This window comes from Geotrypetes seraphini, chromosome 12, assembly GCF_902459505.1.
Source record: "Geotrypetes seraphini chromosome 12, aGeoSer1.1, whole genome shotgun sequence".
Lineage (NCBI taxonomy): Eukaryota > Metazoa > Chordata > Amphibia > Gymnophiona > Dermophiidae > Geotrypetes > Geotrypetes seraphini.
In genome coordinates, this window is record NC_047095.1 from 77,225,634 (window position 1) to 77,248,826 (window position 23,193).

The window sequence follows — 23,193 nt, forward strand, 5'->3', positions numbered from 1 at the left end:
AACATGTTAGCCAGCAGATTAACCACCCCCTTAATTGTATCCCCCACTCTGGCATCCTGTTTCTCTGTCTTGAATGTTTAGATTGTAAGCTCACTTGAGCAGGGACTGTCTCTTTTGTGACTCTATACAGCACTGCGTATGTCTGATAGTTCTTTAGAAACAATAGGAATAGTAGTAAAGGGTGTAAGTGAGGAGGAAATGAACCGTATATATGAGAAATGAGGGAGTGGTGTGTGTGAGAGAGATAGAGAAAGGAAGAAAATATGTTTATAAGCAGAAGGGAGTGATGTGCTTTGGGAAGCTGTGAACATGGCAGGGAATATATTAAGAGCTACAAGCACTGTATCGGAGTGAAATAAATGTGAAATGACAGTAACTCAGACCCCTGCATCTTGTTTTTCATGCAGTGAATGATCAGCACACACACAGCTTGTCAGCAGAAGGTAGGACTGATTGGAAATATGAGTTGCTGATAAGGGCTGGGGGTCGCAGTCCTCACCCTCCCCAAGCTCTGCACCCGGGGCATTCCATCCTGCATAGGATCCACCAAGCAGTGCACAGAGAAGTGTTAAAGATGTATAGTGTCCACCTTCATTTTCAGGCTCCAGAGAGGAGCCAGAGATGGGATCTAGGAATGCAGCAAGTCCCAGCTTAGGGTCTCTAGGACCCTGGCTCAGCCTGTCATAATAGTCGATCTCAGAGCAACTTTTGGAAGAGCTTCTGTGATCCAACTTCACACAGTCCTCTTGGGCAGATGTAGGGTTTCCAGTTTCCTGCTCTGGCATGTTCTCTGTGGTGGGGTGGAGATGTTTTTTTTCCAGAGCTGCAGGGTCACTTAACAATTCCTTTGCTGTACCAGTTTCTGGAGAATACTCACTGCCTTGGTGCTGCCGTTCTGAGATAATCTCCAGAAGGCAGGGAAAGGTCATATCCTCTACAGGTTTCTCATAGATTGAGGGATTTATCTACAGAAAAAAAAAAATAGAATTAAGTGATATACCTGAGGGGTCAAGTGAGTTTCAAATGGAGACACTAATATTAAAGGATTAGATGAGATCACATGAGAGAGGAAAACAATGTAATAGTGGGATCTTTTAGGATACAAATGGAGAGGGTGTAATATTTGATATCATCTTAATAACAGCAACACATCCTCTCACTACCAGCCACCGTGTAAAATACTAGGTAACCATATAAGATCATAGGAATAGCATAGTATCCTTCGACAGTGGCCAATTCAGATCACTAGTACCTGGTAAAATCCCAAATAGTAGCAACATTCCATGTTACCAATCCCAAGAAGTGGCTTCCCCCATTTCTGTTTCAATAGCAGACTATGGACTTTTCCTCCAGAAACTTGTCCAAACCTTTTGTAAACCCATCTGTTACCACATCCTCCGACAATACATTCCAGAGCTTAACTATTCTCTAAGTGAAAAAAAATCTCTTCCTCTTTAATGTGGACAAATGCAAAGTGATGCACATTGGGAAGAAAAACCCAAATTACAGTTACCAGATGCTAGGGTCCATCTTGGGGGGGGGGGGGGTTAGCGTCCAAGAAAAACATCTGGGTGTCATCGTAGACAATACAATGAAACTTTCCACCCAATGTGCGGTGGTGGCGGCGGCCAAAAATAGGATGCTAGGAATTAGTAGAAAAGAGATGGTTAACAAGATTAAGAATGTTATAATGCCCCTGTATTGCTCCAAGGTGCAACCTCATCTGGAGTATTGCGTTCAATTCTGGTCTCCTTATCTCAAGAAAGATATAGCAATGCTAGAAAAGGTTCAAAGAAGAACGACCAAGATGATAAAGGGGATGGAACTCCTCTTGTATGAGGAAATACTAAAATGGTTAGGGCTTTTCAGCTTGGAAAAGAGACGGCTAAGGGGAGATATGATTGAAGTCTACAAAATCCTGAGTGGTGTAGAACAGGTACAATTTTTCACTCCATCAAAAATTACAAAGACTGGGGGACAATGAAGCTACAGGGAAATACTTTTAAAACCAACAGGAGGAAATATTTTTTCACTCGGAGAATATTAAGCTCTGGAACACATTGAACATAAGAAGTTCTGATAAGAGCAGATAACGTAGCTTTTTTTAAGAAAGGGTTGGAAAAGTTCCAGGAGGAAAAGTCCATAGTCTGCTATTGAGACAGACATGGGGGAAGCCACTGCTTGCCCTGGAGCGGTAATATGGAATGTTGCTACTATTTGGGTTTTTGCCAGGTACTTGTGACCTGGATTGGTCACCGGAAACGGGATACTGGGCTAGATGGACCTTTGGTCTGACCCAGTATGGCCATTTTTATGTTCTTTATGTTCAATTGAAGTTTGAAAATTGCCCTCAGCAAACATGGGTATAAAGATCCTAATATGGACCATGTTTTGACAAATGCCTACTTCAGGGGTCAATATATATGGCCTGTATTGGATCTCTGATAAAGATTGTTATCCCAGGGCATATTCTTACATGTGGGTGATGTCATCCACCTTGTAGAGTTTCAAGTTTAATAAAAATTTGATAAAATCACATTATCCAAATTTCTAAGCGATTTACAAGTTTCAAAAGGGAACAACAACATTTTCATTGACCAAAGACTTGGGGCTCCTTTTATGAAACCGTGTTAGTGGTTTAACGCGTGAAATAGCATATGCTAATTTGCTGGCCGCGCTAGCCACTACTGCCTCTTGAGCAGGCGGTAGTTTTTCGGCTAGTGTGGGGGTTAGCAGGCACTAAAAAGGTGCATGTGCTAAAGTCGCTAACGCGGCTTCGTAATCGTAGATGAAAAGAACATAAGAAGGAATGACATAAGATTGGGGCATTATTTATTTTTAAAAGAGGCCTCGTATGAAGTTTTAGGATTCAAATTTTCCTTTGAATCTATCAAGGATTTTTTCCTCCCTTAATTGTACTGGTAATGAGTTCCAGATTTGGGGGGCTGTGACTGAAAAAATGGTGTCCTGCCTTGTGTTAATAGGTCTTAGAGATGGAACAGAAAGTAAATTTTTATCCTCCGATCTTAACGCTCTTGCAAGGGTGTAAGGGATAAGCAATCTTTCTAAAAAATAATGGGGCATTAACCATTTTTACTTTGAAAGTTAATATGGCTATTTTGTAGGTGATTCTATATGTTATGGGCAGTCAGTATGCTTTCTGTAAAAGAGGTGTTACATGATCAAATTTTCTTGTTTTAGTGATGATTTTTGTTGCAGTATTTTGAATTATTTGAAGCCACCTTAATTCTTTTAGTGTGATTTCCTTGTATAACAAGTTGCAATAGTCTAAGTTTGATATTAAAGTATTTAGGGAAGATGGATCGAGAAAATTGGCTAATGATCTAATCATGCACAATCTGAAAACTACTTTTGACAACAACACTGATTTGTTCGTGGTAATTAAGTTTTTGATCGAGAATGACACCAATGATTTTTATCTTACTGACCTCTTGTAGCGGAATGTCTTTGATAACAATCAGTGAAGTGAGTTTAATAATAATAATTTTATTCTTGTATATTGCCAAAGCCATATAAGTTTGAGGCGGTTTATAGCAAGAGGCGCTGGACAATCCGCGAAGAGGTTACAAAGTCAGCAATACAATCTTACATAATAAAGAATATGAAATAAGTCCATCTTTCCAAGGGAAAGCATAGTTTTTGTCTTAAGAGGCGTTCAGGGACAACATGTTTTCATTCAACCATTGGCATATTTTAGATAATTTTGGTTGATGTTGGATATCTTTTTGACTAGGTTTGAATTTAATGGGTGTAGGAGCTATAAGTCGTCCGCATAGGCAAAAACCATAAACCCGATTGATTAAATGTTAATAACGGGGCCATACAAATATTGAACAATAAGGGAGATAATATTGAACCTTGAGAAATACCATAGTTAGTTGAGGAAGGTTTTGAGGAAGAGTGATTGAAAATAACCTTTGAAGAGCATTCAGAAAAGTAGGAGCGAAACCATTGCAAACCTTGATCGCTAATTCTTATAGACATGAGTCTATTTAATAGAAGATGATGGTCTAGACTAGAATATCGAAAGCAGCAGACATGTCAAGAGATATGAGGAGAACCGATTGATGATGATCTGAGAAATAGAGAATTGAAGATGTCGAACCAATCATTGAATGATTCGGGCTAAAGCCATTCTGATTTGGATGCAGCACCCTAGTTTTCTCTATGAATTCAGATATTTTGTTAAATACCACCTTCTCTGTCAATTTGCCTAAATATGGAATGTTGGGATGGGATGAAAGTTTGAACAATCATTGTGCTTTACTTTTGGATCTTTAATGATTGGATGGATGAGTGACTGTTTCCATGTTTTAGGGAAAGACTCAGATTCTAAACTACTTGTAATAAGTTTGTGTATGAGAGGGCCAAAGCACGAGAAAAAGTGTTTTATAATGAATGGAGGGATTGAGTCAGCTAGACAGCTCCAATATGAGAAATTTTTCAGGTCCACACCGGTAGCATCAAGAATGTCCACTGATTCCATCGCCAATCAAAGACCTTCAGCATCAAAATCAGTACTATCACAGATGCCTCGTTCAACCTTGGCAGCATCGCCAATACCACCATCTGGGGAACATAGTAAAAAGGCTAAGAAGCTCAAGCATAATTGATTTGTTTATTCAATTTTATAGCCCATCCTCCCAAAGGAGGTCAGAATGGGTTACAAATCAGGCATTTTCCCTATCTGTCCCAGCGGGCTTACAGTCTTATCTAATGTACCTGGGGCAGCAGAGGATTAAGTGGCATGCCCAGGTTCACAAGGAATAGCACAGGGCTTGAACCCACAACTTCAGGGTGCTGAGGCTATAGATCTAACCAGTAAACCACACACTCCCCTCCAAGGATGTACCGATACCTTAGCATGCATTGAAATTGTCTCAAGGGTCTACACTATTGACGCATGCCAAGCATTGACGCACCGAGAAGGGGTCCCCATCTCTTCAACTAGTGTCTCCTCCTAGGCATGCCTCATCATCATCAAGGTCACCAGTGCCTCGACACCCAGTATGTACTGTACCATCTGTACCAATGACTACCACAATACTGGTGTCATATTTACAGGACCAGATTAAAGAACTGGTGGAGAGAGAGCTGGTTAGCATATTACAATCTCAGACAGCACATGCGTTGACTCAACTGGTACTAGCCCAGTCTGAGCAGAGCTCTAAGTTGACACAGACAGATTTCGTATTCCCCATCGACGTCGCTCAAGGTCTAGGAGATCTACATCATTTCAACATCTAAGTTCTTCATCCCATTCCAGGCATTCATCGGATCGGTACCACACATTATCAAGAAGTATTTCTTGACACTATTCTCTTTATAGTTCATGCTGTTCTCCACCTCATTGTAAGCCTCACCACTTATTGACATCCAACTTGATGCTCCCTATCCCCGAAGCAGGATATTGAGGAATATGGCATCCCCTCACATTTCACCCCAGATACATTTCACCCCTGGAATTTTCACCCACACACACATTGCCCTTGAGATCTTTCGCCCCCCCCCCCACATATTTTGCCCCCACCATTTACCGCTGTACTATATTGCAATATCATAATCACCCAGCATTGACCTCTCATTTTGCAAATGTTTGTTTATCTGAACATTAGGTTCACCAATCTTCTGCATAAAATAAGATAAGTAGTTTTTGCATGGTTATCTGATTTTCATTCATTGTGTTGCAGAGTCATTTTGAATTTGGCAAAAAGGAGGGTTTTTATGCCCATGAGGTTTTGTTGGGGGCAGGTCTTGAGCCGCTGGTGGTGGCTGACTTGTTCTTCATTTTCTGAGGGATTTTCCTCCTTTTTTGCATTTAAATTAATTCATGCAAGCTAAGTTGGGTTGGTTTGTGATTGTTGGATTTTGGTGAAGTCCCCATTTACTGCACTATATTTGGTGAAAGTGTTACGTTGTGTTTATCTGAACATGCCATTATAATCTTTGTTCACTTGATCAAAAATTTTTGACCCATTCATAATGCCACAATGAAATTTTATTTTTCATATCTTGGGGTGGGGGGACATTGCCTCACACAGGACCTGGAGGAGTGAACTGGTAATGCTGCAATGGGGAGGACAGGGAGGAGAATCGGATTCATCGTGGACAGCTCATGGTGCTGAAATGGCTGCGATGAAACTGTCCTAGACCTATGTTTATTTTACTTTTATGATTTTGCTACTTGATTTTAGACTTTGATGAAAAATAAAATTTCATTGAGGCTTTTTGAATGGGTTAAAAATATACTGCAATATAGCAAAAGATTTGAAATGCGCACAATGAAGAAAAGCCAAATAAATGTACTTGAGTGCCATATTCAAATGAACAAGGCCAACATAAATGGTAATGTTGATAATGCTTAATGATTATGATATTGCAATTTAGTACTACAGTGAATGTTCGGGGCAAACGATCCCAGGAACAAAATGTATGTTGGGGGAAAAAATTCCGGGGGTGAAACATCTTACAACTGAGAAATATGACTAAATTTACTGAGGATGGGTGTAAAATGCCATGAGGTAATTAATAACTCTCAGGAATATAAGACATCAAATATGTTATTGAAATGAGACAAAAGGGCAATAGTTGGAAAGCTTTGTATGCCTATGCCCGTAGTATGGGAAACAAAATTCTAGATCTAGTAGAAGCTGAATTGGATCTAGTGGCGGTCAATGAAATGTGGTCCACGAGAACCATGATTGGGATATAGTTATACCTGGCTATAATCTAAAAAGGGTGGAGGATTGGCATTAATAAGAATATTAAAGTGACAAAATTGCAAAACATAGGGGTTAAGAAAGCACTGTGGGTTAATCTAGAAAGAGGGAATATAAAATGTATTTATGTTGGTGTGACAAACAGGCCTCCTTCATAGTCTTAAGAAATGGACAAGGATTTAATTGACATTCATAAGATAGTTAGGAAAGGGTCAGTACTACTAATAGGTGATTTTAATATGTCTGGCGTTGATTGGACCATCTTTGCTGTCTGGATTTGCTATAGAAAGAATTGTTCCAGCAATTAGTAACAGAACCCAGTGGGATATAACTATTCTAGACTTTGTGGTTACAAACGGGGAAAGTGATTCTAAGATTAAAATGGGTGATTATTTGGCATCTAGTGATTACAGAATAGTGAGGTTCAATATTAAAACGTGGGAGAGAACATACTCAAATTTGAAGGTTCTACCTCAAAGAACTATCTCAAAGAGGAGTTAGTTGGATGTGAACAGCTGTGGGCGAAACTGAAAGGAGCTATTCTAAAGGTGACAAACATTATATGTTAGGAAAGTACATAAAGGTAAAAAGAAAAGAAGGCTGCTTTGGTTCTTAAATACAGTAGCTGAAAACGTGAGAGAAAAAAAATTTAGCCTTCATAAATTACAAGACATCGCAGAAAGAGGAAGACAAAAAAATATGTGGAAAAGTTATGAGAAGCAGGAAAAGCTGTCAGAAACCCAAATATACAAATGGAAGAAAAGCTGATATGGTAAAATTGGGGAACAAAACATTTTTTTAGATATGTAAGTGATAGGAAGAAATGTCAGATGGCATAGTGAGGTTCAAATGTGAAGGGAACAAATATGCAGAAACCGATGAGGTTAAGGCTGAACTGCTTAAATATTTCTGTTCTGTGTTCTTGGGTGAAAACTGGGGGTAGGACCACATAAAGTGAACACAAATGGGAATGGATGTGTAGTATATCTGGAAAGATTCTCAGGGTAATTTATAAAATCACCCTTCTGACATTCAAAACTTTGCAGATCAATACACCAGCATTCATAGACAGACTTTTGATTCCATATGACCCTCCGAGAGCTTTAAGATCTATTTCTCAATACAATATTAACATTCCTTCTTTAAAATTATTGGCACACGTCGCACCTCCACTTTTTCTGTGACAGCCCCTATGATCTGGAATGCACTTCCTTTATATCTAAAAATGGAAAAAAACTTTAAAAATTTTAAAAGCAATTTAAAGTGCTTCCTTTTTAAAGATGCATTTAACCGATTTACTGTATTTTAGAGATTAATCTATACTTTTTTTTTCTCTCTTTTTTTTATATTTACTTTCCCAGTTCCTTTTGTGTTTACCTTAAGTGTTCCTCACATTTTCTATATCAATTGTATTTCTCCCCTCTTTTCCTATTTGTGTCCATGGGCCTGTTGGTCCGTATTTACCTAGTATGTAATTGTTGTCAGTCTTGTAGTTTTTATAGGAAAGTATGTTTTAATTGTTATATTTTTGTTTAAATGTTATTTTAAACCTTGTACAACGCTTTGTAGTTTCGAAAAAGCGTTTAATCAAAAAACTGAATAAACAAACAATAAGATTGTGTTTGTGAGGAGTAGCTAAATTAAAAATAGACAAAATAATAGGGTCTGACAGGATACAGCCAAGGATAATCAAGGAACTCAGAGAGGTTCTGGCAGCTACATTGTCTTATCTTTTTAATGCTTCCTTAGAGTCTAGTGTGGTTCCAGAGGACTATAGAAGGGTGGATGTGGTCCCTCTTCACAAAAACGGAAGTAAGGAGGAGGTTGGGAATTACAAGCCAGTTAGTCTGACCTCGGTAGTGAGTAATGGAAATGCTTCTTAGGTGGAAAATGGTGAGATTTATAGAACTGAATGGACTGCAGGACCCAAGGCAGCATGGTTTTTTTACAGGCAGGTATTGTCAGACAAATATGACTGATTTCTTTGACTGGGTGACCAAATAGTTAGATATGGGAGGGGCGCTAGATGTAGTGCATTTGGACTTGAGCAAAGCTTTCAACAAGGTGCTGCACAGGAGATTGATAAATAAACTGAATGCATGCAATATGGACCCTAAAGTGACAAACTGGATTAACAGCTGGTTAGGAGACAAAGGGTAGTAGAAAAGGATGTTAGTGGAATTCTGTAGGGATCTGTCCTTGGGTTGGCTCTATTTAACATCATGATATTATGGAGGGACAGTCTGGCAAAGTTTGTCTTTTTGCAGATACCAAGCTCTGTAATACGGTAGATAACCCAGAGGGTGTGGCTAACATGAGGTGAGATCTGGTGAATCTTGAAGAATGGTCTGGTAATTGGCAACTGATTTAATTCTAAAAAAATGCACTTGGGCTGCAAAAATCCAGGAGACCGATATAGTATTTTTATTTATTTACTAGTCTTATAGCCCGTTACATTAACGGGTGCTAGAATATATGTGTGTGTGTGTCTGTCTTTATTTATTTTTCTCTCTCCTTAGTCGCTTTCTGTGTTTTTTTTGGGGGGGGGAGGTTTCCTTGGCTGTCCACAACCACCCCTTGCCTGCTCCCCATCCATTATCCCTTCCTTTTACCTCCCCTGTGTCCTCCACCACTCCATCACTGCTCACCTTATCCAGCAGCAGCCCCTTTGTTTTACATCCCCCCTGTCCATCATCACCTTACATTAACGGGTGCTAGAATAGATTAGTCTTATCCAGTATGGCTATTCTTCTTATGTCTTACCCCCTCTATTCAGGCTCCCATTTCCCCTTTTACCCTCCCTATTTCCACCTTTTTTCACCAACTTAAAAATCTGTCCCCTTTCTCTGTCCTTCACCTCCATAGAACTCCCTCTTCATTCCCCCTTCACTTATTCTTCCAGCTCCTGTCTTCAGCCCCTTTCTCTCACATGCCCCCTTTTGTAGCCCCCCTTCTCCCATCTCATCCTTTTTTCATCCCCAGCTCCCTTCTCTCACATATTCCTTTATAGCCCCCAAACCCAACCCCCTTCTCTTCCAGCCCTCAGTTCTCCTCGAACGGTTGGGAGTGATCTATCCCTCCCCCCTTTTCCGGGCATCCGATCTTGCTCCAGGGGAGTTTACTTGGGGTGGGGGGGTCACAGCCGCAGGCATCGGGGAGTAGTTTTTGTTGTTGCTTGGGGGGAGGTGGGGGTTCGGGAAATCGGGGGTAGTGCTGATCTGTGGGTGTCGTCCGGCTCCCCTGGAGCAGGTTACTGTTCCATCCGAAGGTGAACGCCAGTCCCAAGTCTGAGCGATCCTCCCAAACTTGACCTCCCTTACCCGGGTTGCGTTAGCCAGTGCTAATGTGTGCAAGCGGCTGTAGCACCGGCTTCTCCACCCGGACCCTGAGCACGCGCCGCGCTCCGCCCCTTAGCTACCCGGAAGTACCGGGCTTCACTCGCCTGCTCCCAGTGGGCCAAGAGAGAGGGGGGAGTGGCTGCCGTGGTGATCTGGCCGACTCCCTGGTGACAGGAGCCGCGGCGGCACCTTTAAAGTGAAAAAATAACTGTGGCAAGGGAGCCGGCCAACTGGCAGTTCAAGTTGGAGCTTTGGTCTGGCCTGCTCCCTGCCCGCCTTGCCATATTGTATTTTTTTATTTGAAAGACGCGGCGGTGGCTCCTCTCATGATCCCCACCTGCGTCGGAAGTCTGACCCAGGCGGGGATCGTGAGAGGAGCCACCGCCGCTTCTTTCAACTAAAAAATACAATACGGCAGGGAGCAGGCCAGACTGAAGCTCCAACTTGAACTGCCAGTTGGTCGGCTCCCTTGCCACAGTTATTTTTTCACTTTAAAGGTGCCGCCGCGGCTCCTGTCACCAGGGAGTCGGCCAGATCACCACGGCAGCCACTCCCCCCTCTCTCTTGGCCCACTGGGAGCAGGCGAGTTCAGCCGAGTAGAGGAAGCATTGATTGAGTTTTTCCCTATGTGGAGAAACCGCCGTGGCAGGAGAGCAGGGAGTGAGTTTTTCCTATGCGGTTGTTTGGGGGGGGGGGGGTTGTGAACAGGAAGTCGAGCAGAGGCGGGAGTGAGCTGTTCAGCTTCCCCTATCTGGGCAAACCGCTCTGGCGAAAATGGAGTGAAGTGCCGCGTGGGGCCGTAGTAAGCGCGGGGCATGCTGCAGTCTTGGCGGCCACGGACATACGGATCACGGAAGCACGCTGATAAGACTGCGCATGCGCCGCCTACGGTTTTATTATATAGATTTAGATTTATATCCCGTTCTCCCAGTAGCTCAGAACAGTCTACAAGTAAACATACACAGTAGAAGTAATTAGACAAGATGTACAATAGGTTTAGATGCTTGGACATACAAGATTGTGCAGTATTTATCAGAGTACAAACAATTTTTCAGAGTACAGACAATTTATCAGAGTACAGACTAAGAGAGGACTATACTGAAATTTAGGGAGAAGTTAAATAGGGGAGAGAAGAGAGAGGTGGGGTTTAAGGGGGGGTGTAGACTGAGGGAGATCTTTAGTTGAAGAGGAGGGTCTTTACCATTTTACGGAATGTCAATAAAGAGTTCTGTTGCCTGAGTTGGGGGGGGAGTTTATTCCAGAGATGTGGGATGAAGTGGCTGTAGGATCGTTTGCGGGCAGTTTCTGAGAGGAGGGAGGCGTATAGGAGTATAGGAGGCGAAGAACTTCTGTGCAAGGAAGAAGAGCGGGACTTGGGATGATTGTGTCTGATGATCGTAGGGTAGCAAAACAGGTAGGAAAGGCAACAGTCAAAGCCAGGAAGATGCTTGGGTGCATAAGGAGAGGAATGACCAGAAGGAAAAGGGAGGTGATCATGCCGCTGTATAAGTCTCTGGTGAGGCTTCATTTGGAATACTGTGAGCAGATTTGGAGAGCACACTTCAAAAAGATATAAATGGGATGGAGTCGGTCCAGAGGGCTGCTACAAAATTGGGTTAGTGTCTTTGTTATAAATCATATGGGGACAGAGAACTTAATATATATACTTTGGAAGACAGATGGGCGAAAGGGGATCTGATGGAGATGTTTAAATATATCCATGGTGTTAATGTACAGGAGCTGAGTCTTTTTCAAATGAAGGAAACCTCTGGAAGGAGATGTTAAGAGATGATAGGCTCAACAGTAATGTAAGAAAATACTTCTTTACAGAAAGGGTGGTAGGGAAGGGGATTGGGACTTGTGTACTGCCTTTTTATAGTTATACAACCACACTCAAAGCAGTTTACATACAGGTACTTAAGTGTTTTCCCTGTCTGTCCCAGTGGGCTCACAATCTGTCTAATGTACCTGGGGCAGTGGAGGATTAAGTGACTTGCCCATAGTCACAGGGAGCAGTGTCTGCACGGGAACGGGGATCGTGGGGATCCCGCAGGAATCCCCCCCTAACCCATGGGACTCCCACGGGGACCCCCCCCTTCTAGCCAACGGGACTCCCAAGGGGATGGAAGGCTTTGGAAGCAGGGTTCATCCATATAATATAATGGACAGGTCAGCCTTAGTAAAAGAGGGGATTTATAAGTTAATTACCTGAACAGAAAACAAAAAAATGGGTTCCACCAAAGAGATTCCACAAGGAAAACAGCAGCGCAAACACAAAAGAAACTGTGGAATTGACGATCCTGTCAGAAGTAATTGCTGGTTTTTATGGGGATGGGCGAGGATGGAGGTAATTCCTTGCGGGGATGGGTGGGGACGGAGAGGATCCTGGCGGGGATGGGTGGTATTTCTGTCCCCGCGCAACTCTATAGGTTGAACCCACAACCTCAGGGTGCTGAGGCTGTAGCTCTAACCAAATGAATATCTGCTTGTGGAGGTGGTGGAGACAATGACTGTATCTGAATTCAAGATAGTGTAGTGCAAGCATGTAGGATCTCTTGGGGAGAGGCAGAGATAGTGGATACTATAGAGGGGCAGACTGAATGGGCCATTCAGCCTTTACCTGCCATCATATTTCTTTTAGGAGGAGGCAGAGATACAGACAAACACAGTACCTGGCACTGTTGCCGCATTTCTGCCAGAAACCCATCCAGGGCCTGATGCAGATTGGGAACTGGTGGCCAAACCTTCTTCTTGAGGTTACTGAAAGACAAGGGAAACAAGAATAAAAAAAGATTTGACCCATTCTAGAGAGAGTTAATGGCATCTAATCCCTGCACACTTTTACTCCTCTCACTAAACATCATTAACCTCCCCTCATTCTCCATTCAAACCTGAGCCACTCTCTATCTTCCTAATCTGTATTCACACATAGACCCTCCTCCCCTGCCATCGTCACTTTATCCCTAAATCATCCTTGTTTCCCTGAATTCTCAGCCTGTCTCTAGCTACCCAGCTGTACTGCAATCTTCAGTGGTCTCCTTCCCATTTTCACCCCAACTGTTGTTCATTCCTCCCTTTCTGATCCCACACTCAGCTTATCTAAAATCTTCTACCCCAATATCAGCCCCTATCTTCCTTACACATCTTTCTTACTCTCAAACTCACAACCCAAACCCAGGTTAGCTCCCTTTCATTTACTTTGATCTATGACTATCATCACCCCTCACTAGGGCTTAATTTATAGATAAAGAGGAAGTGGAACTGTGGAGCCAGGAGAGCTTTGGGTGGGCCAGGAGCAACAGGAGAAGACCACCGTTCCTGCTCTTCTGCAGGCAAAGGAAGGAGGAAGAAGGCTTCCATTTTGTCCCTCCTTCCTCAGCCCGACTCTGCAGCACAGCGTGACATCGGGCTTGACTCCGCCTACCAGCTCACTCCTCTTCTTTTGCCCTGTATTCAGGGCCGTCAGACCACCGTTCCTGCTCTTCTGCAGGCAAAGGAAGGAGGAAGAAGGCTTCCATTTTGTCCCTCCTTCCTCAGCCCGACTCTGCAGCACAGCGTGACATCGGGCTTGACTCCGCCCACCAGCTCACTCCTCTTCTTTTGCCCTGTGTTCAGGGCCGACAGACCACCGTTCCTGCTCTCACAGCTCTCCCCTGTTTAACCCTCCCAACCCGGATTCCGCCCGATTCCAATTTTATTCCTGTCTATATTCTTGTTTAGTGCCAAATTTCATTACTGTCTATGCTCTTTTTTCTATGCTCTTGTTTAGATGCCAAATTCTATTACTGTTTATTCTTTTGCTTAGTGCCAAACTGTATTATTGCCAAAGGTTTACCAGTATTCACTTTTGTTGCCCCTACTTCCCCCCCAGCACATCCTTGGGCTACACACAAACCTTGGCTGCGCAATCTTTCCTGTTAGTCCTCTATTGCCCAAGCCTCTCCTGGCTTAGCTACAACAGTAGGACTTAGCCAGCACTTGATAGGGAGACTCTCCTGAATTCCATCCGACCCAACACCCAATCCCCCTTCCTGCCATGCCCCCAACTCTTCAAGCCACCACCTTCCCCGCCCCCCCTCCCACCACTTTTCAAACCACCCTCCCAGCCACCCCCACTCCCACCACTTCCCCTACACTCCTTACAACACTATACTTCACCATCCCCATAATTACAGGCCAAGGCAAATACGGTGATCTCTCTTCACAACCTAAAAAATGCCGTACCAGAAACCCTGCCAACCTCATCCCCATTCTTCCCTCCCAACAAGCCCCCTCCAGCAATACACTCAAAATGGCACTCATCAATGCAAGATCAGTTAACAACAAATCCTTCCTCCTACACGACCTCATCTGTGACAAGACTTGGGACGCCCTCATGATCACTGAAATCTGGCTCCAAGACAATGATGGGATAACACTAGGCGAACTATGTCCTCCAGGCTACCAGGCCCTAGCCTGTTCACGTACCTCTGGGAAAGGAGGTGGAGTGACTACCATTGTCAAGACCTCCGCCACACCAAAACTGATAAACTCCATCAATATTCCCTCCCTAGAAGCACTTGCGTTCACCATAGGCCACAAACACAAAATTGCCCTCATACTCCTCTACAGAACCCCTAGCTCCCCAGCAGATACCCTAGAGACCCTCCTCAAATTCATCACTGAACTATCCATCTCACACAAACACGTGACCATCCTGGGAGATTTCAATTTCCCAGACTACCCCAACACCTCAGGACAAATTGACAACTTCCTCTCCTCCCTCACCGACCTGGGATTTCATCAGGCTATAACCACCCCCACGCACTCAGCAGGCAACATCTTAGACCTGCTCTTCACCCTCAGTGGCCCAACTGCAGAGCCCCAACAAACAACTTATACCACCACACCAGTCCCATGGTCAGACCACCACCTCATTGAATTCGAACTCCCACTCGAAACTACCCTAGCCCCGCGTAAAGACCCTACCCCTCCCACCATACGTCAACTCCCTAACTCAGTCAGCCCTCCAGCCATGGCCGCGGGCATTCGCACCCTAAATGATACCTGCACCCAACATCCCCACTCCATTGACCAGGCAGCCTCCTCATGGCACTCCAACATCCAATCCCTCTATAATAGCCTCGCCCAGACAAAAACAACCCAAATAATCACCAACAAAGCACCTGCTCCCTGGTACACCAGTGACCTCCGATCCATAAAACGATCGCTGAGGAAAGCAGAAAGGATCTGGGTCAAACACCCGAACTCAGAAACCAAAGCCCACTGGAATAACATATCCATCACCTACAAAGCTGCCATCCTAGAAGCAAAAAAGACCTACTACTCTCGCCTCCTACAACTAGCCCCTTCTAGATCCAAACAATTGTTCACCCTCACAAACCAACTCTTCACCAGCGCCCAAAGAAAAAGTCACAACAACCAAACAGAACTTGATAGCGAGACTCTCTCGGACTTCTTCCAGTCCAAAGTACAAACCATCCGAGATAATCTTGACACCAACACCAAACCCACTCCTATTCAGCCCCAACCGATTCCAAATACCCCACCCTCCGCCGCTCTCTCCCAATTTCATACGGCCACTCATGCCGAGGTTCTCGAAACCCTGAGAGAACTCAAACCCTCCAACACCATCCTCGATCCCTGCCCATCCAGCCTCCTGCTGTCCACAGAAGACGCCATGGCAGAATCCATCCTCCCCATCATTAACACCTCTCTAACCACTGGGACTGTGCCCCTCAGCTGGAAGTCAGCTATTATCAAGCCCACTCTCAAAAAACCCACCCTTGATCCTAACGAACCCGGCAACTATCGCCCAGTCTCCAACCTCCCATTTGTCTCCAAACTCCTTGAACAAATTGTGCTCCACCGACTTCACCCTTTCATTGAAGAACAAGCTGCTCTATCCCCTGTCCAGTCCGGCTTCCGAAAAGGCCACAGCACAGAGTCAGTACTCCTTGATATCATTGATGACAGCTGGGCAATACTCGACAAAGGCAGTGATGCCCTACTAGTCCTACTTGACCTCAGCGCTGCCTTTGACACAGTCGACCACCACCTCCTCACATCCAGACTCTATGACCTCGGAATAAAGGACACAGCCCTCCAATGGATCACCTCCTTCCTCCATCAAAGGACCCAGACTGTCCTACTAGGAACACACAAATCTCGTCCCAAGCCTATCAAATATGGTGTTCCTCAAGGCGCCCTTCTATCCCCCCTCCTATTCAACCTCTACATCAGGCCTGTCATTGATATAGCGCAGAAATATAGCATTAAAATCCACTCTTATGCAGATGACATCCAGCTGCTCCTCCCACTAGGCGAGAACCGATCGTCCCAAATTACTAACCTCCAACATTGCCTCTCTGATATGAAAACTTGGATGTCAAACAACAAACTTCAACTAAACGCCTCTAAAACAGAACTCTTATGGATCAGGAAAAAAAGCACCAAATTCACACGTCCTACCCTAGCATGGGACTCCACTCTACTAACGGCAACAGATCAGGTACGCAGCCTAGGAGTAACCTTAGATGGACACCTATCCCTATCTGCCCACATATCCCAAGTAATCTCCACCTCCTTCTACTACCTCCGCCAACTGAAAAGGATCAAACCCTACATCTCCACACCTGACCTCGCCCAACTCCTCTACGCATATATCCTCTCCAGAATGGATTACTGTAACTCCCTATTTAATGGACTAACCAAAAATAATCTCAAACGCCTCCAACGTGTCCAAAATGCAGCTATCCGCCTCCTACACAACCTCAACTACCATGATCCCGTCTCCCCAGCACTCCGCGCTGAACACTGGCTCCCAATTAGCCAGCGCTGTGCTTTCAAGGCCCTAGCAGTAGCCCACAAGAGAATTTATGCCACCACCCCCTCCTACATAAAATCCAAGCTTCCCATCTACACCCCCACTCGCACCCTCCGCTCAAAATCGGAAATACGCCTATGCATTCCCCCTGGAAGGTCCCTCCTCTCAGAAACTGCCCGCAAACGATCCTACAGCCATTTCATCCCACATCTCTGGAATCAACTCCCCCCCCAACTCAGGCAACAGAACTCTTTATTGACATTCCGTAAAATGGTAAAGACCCTCCTCTTCAACTAAAGGTCTCCCTCAGTCTACACCCCCCCTTAAACCCCACCTCTCTCTTCTCTCCCCTATTTAACTTCTCCCAAAATTTCAGTATAGTCCTCTCTTAGTCTGTACTCTGAAAAATTGTTTGTACTCTGATAAATACTGCACAGTCTTGTATGTCCAAGCATCTAAACCTATTGTACATCTTATTTGTCTAATTACTTCTACTGTGTATGTTTACTTGTAGACTGTTCTGAGCTACTGGGAGGATGGGATATAAATCTAAATAAATAAATAAAGAGGGGCTTCCTTCTTCCCTGCAGATTGCTTGGAAGGAAGGAGTAGAGCAGAATGTCCATGCTGCACTGGAGTCTGAAAATACGTGGTGGAACTGTGTTCCAGGTTGTTCCCCCACAAATTATGCCACGATTCTCATACCTCAATCTATTGTTAACTCATTTCTCTACCTCAGTTCTTGGGCAATTTCTACTATTACTATTTAACACTTCTATAGCGTTGAAGGGCATATGGAGCACTGTACATTCTCTTCAATCTACAATAAAGCCCCCTCCTTATCTCACCCACAAGTATGTCAATTTCCAGTTGCTACGAGCCACAGACTTCCAGTTATACTGCTCTGCTCAGTCCTATCTCAACTTCAGTTAAATCCACTTTATTCCTTATCCTAAACTCTTTTTTATCCTTACACTCTCCTTTCTCTACCTTTCCCGCTTTTTAAAATTTCATCCCTTTGCCAAAATCGCAAGCTATCAATTGAGCTGATATTAAAGGCAAGTTAATGTAGTCACTGGGAGTCAGGAAATACAAGATGCTTACCTAAATATTTTCAAAATTTATGTGAATTGCTAAATGGTCAGATAATATGGGTGCACTGAGGGAATTGAGTCAAACAGAATATGCATTCTACATGAAACAAATAGAAGCGTGGCACCTTTATGGCTAGAAATTCCTTGTTTGAAGAGTAGGAGTATACTGATGAGGCTGTACTACCATCTTCCCGGATAGAAAGAACAGACAGGAAGAAATGTTTATAGAAATTAGGAAAGCTGGCAATTGGGCCACAGTAAAAGAACAGCCATACTGGGATAGACCGAAAGCCCATTAAGCCCAGCATCCTGTTTCCAACAGTGGCCAACCCAGTATAATGGTGATTTAAATCACCAAATTCAATAATAAAAAAGGAGATGGAAATGTAGATGGGATCCCCCACCCCAAGCAGAAAATTTACAAAAATCATACCTTTGTTCAATAAGAAACCAAGACTCAATATCAATAATTCTAATACCAAAAGTGGAGAAAAAAGACCTCGGTAAAACAAAAGTACCACGCGTACAGCTTGAGCAGATAAGTAGGATCACATTAATCAAAGGCCCAAAAGAACTTCATTGATAAGATAAAATCAATAAAAACATGAATCTTGATTATCTCAGTTGGATAAACAGAATTATTTGATATCCAGTCTTATAAACAAGCAAGCAGGGTCTCATATTAGGAGTCACTGCCCAGAAAAAGGATCTAGGTGTCATCGTTGAGGATACATTGAAACTCTTAGCTCAGTGTACAACAGCAGCTAAGAAAGCAAATACAGTGGTACCTTGGATTACGAGCATAATCTGTTTCAGGAGCATGCTCGTAATCCAAAATGCTAGTTTATCAAAGCGAGTTTCCCCATAGGAAATAATGGAAACTCGCTTTGATAAGTTCCCCCCCCCCCATGAGAACCGGCATTGCTCCCCCCGAAGGCCCCCCAGCGATCCGGCACCCCTCCCCCACGATCCAGCACTCCCCCACCGCGATTGGGCACCCCCCCCCCCCCCCCCGCTGCTTCTTACCGTCATCTGGGCAGATGCTCAAGGCCCAGCAGAAGAGGCCGATATTCAGGCACCAGCACCAAGCACAGGACGTGCCGGTGCCGGTGCCCAGATGACAGTAAGAAGCGGCAGGGGGGTGCCCGATCGCGGCGGGGTGAGGGTGCCGGATCGCGGGGGAGCACTCGTAAATCGAGCCACGCTTGGTTTCCGAGGCGCCGATTTTGCTAATGTTTTGCTCGTCTTGCAAAACACTCGCAAACTGGTGCACTCATAAACTGAGGTACAACTGTAGAATGTTAGGAATTATCAGGATAGGAATGAAAAACAAAGATGAGAATATTTTAATGCCCTTGTATCACTCTATAGTGTGGCTGCACCTTGAATACTGCTAGAGCGGAAATAAAAAAAGGTACAGAGAAGGGCGATGAAAATGATAAAGGGGATAGGACAACTTTCCTATGAGGAGACAGTAAAGCAGTTAGGGTTCTTCAGCATGTAGAAGAGACAGCTAAGGAGAGATATAATAGAGGTCTATGAAATACTGAATGGAATGGAATGGGTAGACGTGAATCACATGTAAGAACATAAGAATCGCTGCTGCTGGGTCAGACCAGTGGTCCATTGTGCCCAACAGTCCGCACACGCAGCGGCCCTTGGTTTAAAGACCAATGCCCTAACTGAGCCTAGCTTTACCGGCGTACTTTCTGGTTCAGCAGGAACTTGTCTAACTTTATTTTGAATCTCTGGAGGGTATTTTCTCCTATAACAGCCTCCGAAAGAGCATTCCAGTTTTCCACCACTCTGAGTGAAGAGGAACTTCCTTACGTTTGTACGGAATCTATCCCCTTTCAACATTAGAGAGTGCCCTCTTGTTCTCTCTACCATAGAGAGGGTGAACAACCTATCTCTATCAACTAAGTCTATTCTCTTCATTATCTTGAATGTTTCGATCATGTCCCCTCTCAGTCTCCGCTTTTCAAGGGAGAAGAGGACGAGTTTCTCTAATCTCTCACTTTACGGCAACTCCTCTAGCCCTTTAACCATTTTAGTCGCTCTTCTCTGGACCCTTTAGAGTAGTATTGTGTCCTTCATGTATGGCGACCAGTGCTAGATGCAGTATTCCAGGTGGGGGTGTACCATAGCCCGGTACGGCGGCATGATAACCTTCTCCGACTTGCTCATGATCCCCTTCTTAATCATTCCTAGCATTCTGTTTTCCTTTTTCACTGCCTCCACACATTGTGCCGACGGCTTCATTGACTTGTCGACCAGTACTCCAAGATCTCTTTCCTGGGGGGTCTCTCCAAGTACTGCACCAGACATCCTGTATTTGTGAATAAGATTTTTGTTACCGACATGCATCACCTTACACTTATCTACGTTAAACCTCATTTGCCATGTGTCGGCCCATTTCTCGAATAGGTGGAGGAATAGCGCTGTACATAAAAGACTCCATACCATCAGTCAGGACGGAAACAACAGTACGGGCGGATGGACTGGAATCACTATGGGTTAAGCTACAGGGAGGAGCAGGAGCAGACATTAAACTGGGTCTGTACTACCGCCCACCTGGACAACCGGAAGAAATCGACCAGGAGATGGAGGCTGAACTGAAGCAGGTATGCAGAAGCGGAAATGTGGTGGTGATGGGGGACTTCAACCATCCTGGGATAGACTGGAGTATTGGGCACTCAAACTGCGCAAGAGAAACAAAATTCATAGAAGTCACGAGGGACTGTTTCATGGAGCAGCTGGTCACGGAACCAACAAGGGGAGATGCCACTCTCGACCTAATCTTCAACGGACCAGGGGGGACAGCAAAGGAGGTGGCGGTATTACCCCCACTAGGTAACAGCGATCACAACATGATCCAGTGCAGGCTTGAAATTGGATCATCAAAGGGGAAAAGAACCACAACGACGGCACTCAACTTCAAAAAAGGAAATTATGATGCCATGAGAAAAATGGTGGGAAAGAAGCTCAAAGGCAACATAGGGAAGACGGAATCCGTAGAAAAAGCCTGGACCTTATTCAAGGAGACTGTGCACGAAGCACAAAGCATATGCATCCCCAAGTTCAGAAAAGGGTGCAAAAAAAATAGAACAAAAAACCCCGTGTGGATAACAAGTGCAGTGAAGAAGGTGATAAGCGACAAGAAAGCATCGTTCAAAAAATGGAAAAAAGACCAAACAGAGGAGAACCAAAAAGGACACAAAGAACACCAGAAAGAGTGTCACCGAGTGGTTAGAAAAGCAAAAAGAGAATACGAAGAGAGACTGGCAAAGGAAGCAACAAACTTCAAGTCGTTCTTCAGATACGTCAAGGGGAAGCAACTGGCGAGAGAAGAATTGGGACCATTGGACGATGGAGATAGAAAGGGAGTTGTAAAAGAAGAGAAAGAGATAGCTGACAGGTTAAATGAGTTCTTCACGTCAGTCTTCACGATGGAGAATATAACCACCATTCCAGAACCCGAGGAGATCGTAATAGGAGACAAAGACGATAAGCTGGTCGATTTAGAGGTAAGCCAAGAGGATGTACTCAAGCAGATTGACAGACTAAAGAGCGACAAATCGCCGGGTCCGGATGGCATTCACCCAAGGGTACTCAAGGAACTAAAAGACGTAATAGCGGAGCCACTTCGACAGATATGCAACCTATCCTTAAAAACCGGAGAGATCCCGGAGGATTGGAAAATAGCAAATGTCACGCCCATCTTCAAGAAGGGCGCAAGGGGAGACCCGGGAAACTACAGGCTGGTGAGCCTGACCTCAGTCCCGGGAAAGATGATGGAGGCACTGATTAAAGACAGCATCTGTGAACACATCGAAAAAAATGGGCAGCTAAAACCGAGTCAACATGGCTTCTGTAAGGGTAGGTCATGCCTCACAAACTTATTGTACTTCTTTGAGGGAGTGAACAGCCAGGTGGATAAAGGGGAATCTATAGACATCATTTACCTTGACTTCCAAAAAGCCTTCGACAAGGTGCCACACGAGAGACTGCTTAAAAAGATATGGAACCACGGGGTACAAGGGGAGGTCCACCGATGGATCAAAAACTGGCTGGCAAACAGGAAGCAGAGGGTTGGCGTAAAGGGACACTACTCAGACTGGAAAGGGGTCACGAGCGGAGTCCCGCAAGGGTCGGTGCTGGGACCGCTCTTGTTCAATATCTACATAAATGATCTAGAGGCGGGAACTAAGTGTGAAGTCATTAAATTCGCAGATGACACCAAACTATACAGCAGGGCTCAAACCAAGGAAGACTGCGAGGATCTCCAAAAGGATCTAACGCAGCTGGAAAAGTGGGCCGAAAAGTGGCAGATGAGCTTCAACGTGGGGAAATGCAAGGTCATGCACGTGGGGAAAAAGAACCCGATGTTCACATACAAAATGGGGGGAACACCACTAGGGGTTAGTAACCTGGAGAGAGACCTGGGAGTGATGGTAGACGCAACACTGAAGGCATCGGCGCAATGCGCCACAGCCGCTAGGAAAGCAAACAGAATGCTGGGTATCATTAAGAAGGGTATTACGACCAGGACGAAGGAAGTCATCATGCCGCTGTATCGTGCAATGGTACGGCCGCATCTGGAGTACTGTGTCCAGTACTGGTCGCCGTACCTCAAGAAAGACATGGCGGTACTTGAGGGAGTACAAAGAAGAGCAACCAAACTGATAAAGGGAATGGAAAATCTCCCATATACCGACAGATTGAGACAGTTGGGACTTTTCTCCCTGGAAAAGCGAAGACTTAGAGGAGACATGATAGAAACCTTCAAGATCCTGAAGGGCATAGAAAAAGTAGACAGGGGCAGATTTTTCAAATTAAGGGGCGCCACAAGTACAAGGGGGCACTCGGAGAAACTGAAGGGGGACAGGTTTAGAACAAACGCTAGGAAGTTCTTTTTCACTCAGAGGGTGGTGGATGCATGGAACGCACTTCCAGAGGCTGTTGTAGACAAGAAAACATTAAATGGTTTCAAAGAAGGTTTGGATAGATTCCTAGAAGAAAAAGGGATTGGGGGGTATAGATAGGATAGACCATTGCTCAGGCAATGGGCCTGATGGGCCGCCGCGGGTGCGGACCGCTGAGCAGGATGGACCTATGGTCTGCCTCAGCGGAGGCAACTTCTTATGTTCTTATGTTCTTATGTTTGTCACGTTGCAGATCTTCGCAATCCTTCT

At 44.5% G+C, this 23,193-nt stretch overlaps 1 protein-coding gene across 1 annotated transcript in view; it reads right to left on the minus strand.

Annotated features, from left to right (window-relative positions):
* Nucleotides 1–377: 377 nt before the first annotated feature.
* MPL (MPL proto-oncogene, thrombopoietin receptor) overlaps nucleotides 378–23,193 on the minus strand; it is a 135,253-nt gene continuing 112,437 nt past the window's right edge. The window contains exons 12-13 of the mRNA XM_033915538.1: nucleotides 12,751–12,838; nucleotides 378–965 (exon numbers count right to left, since the gene is read on the minus strand). Of these exons, the coding sequence (XP_033771429.1) occupies nucleotides 378–965; nucleotides 12,751–12,838 (676 nt within the window). The remainder of the gene's footprint in view (nucleotides 966–12,750; nucleotides 12,839–23,193) is intronic.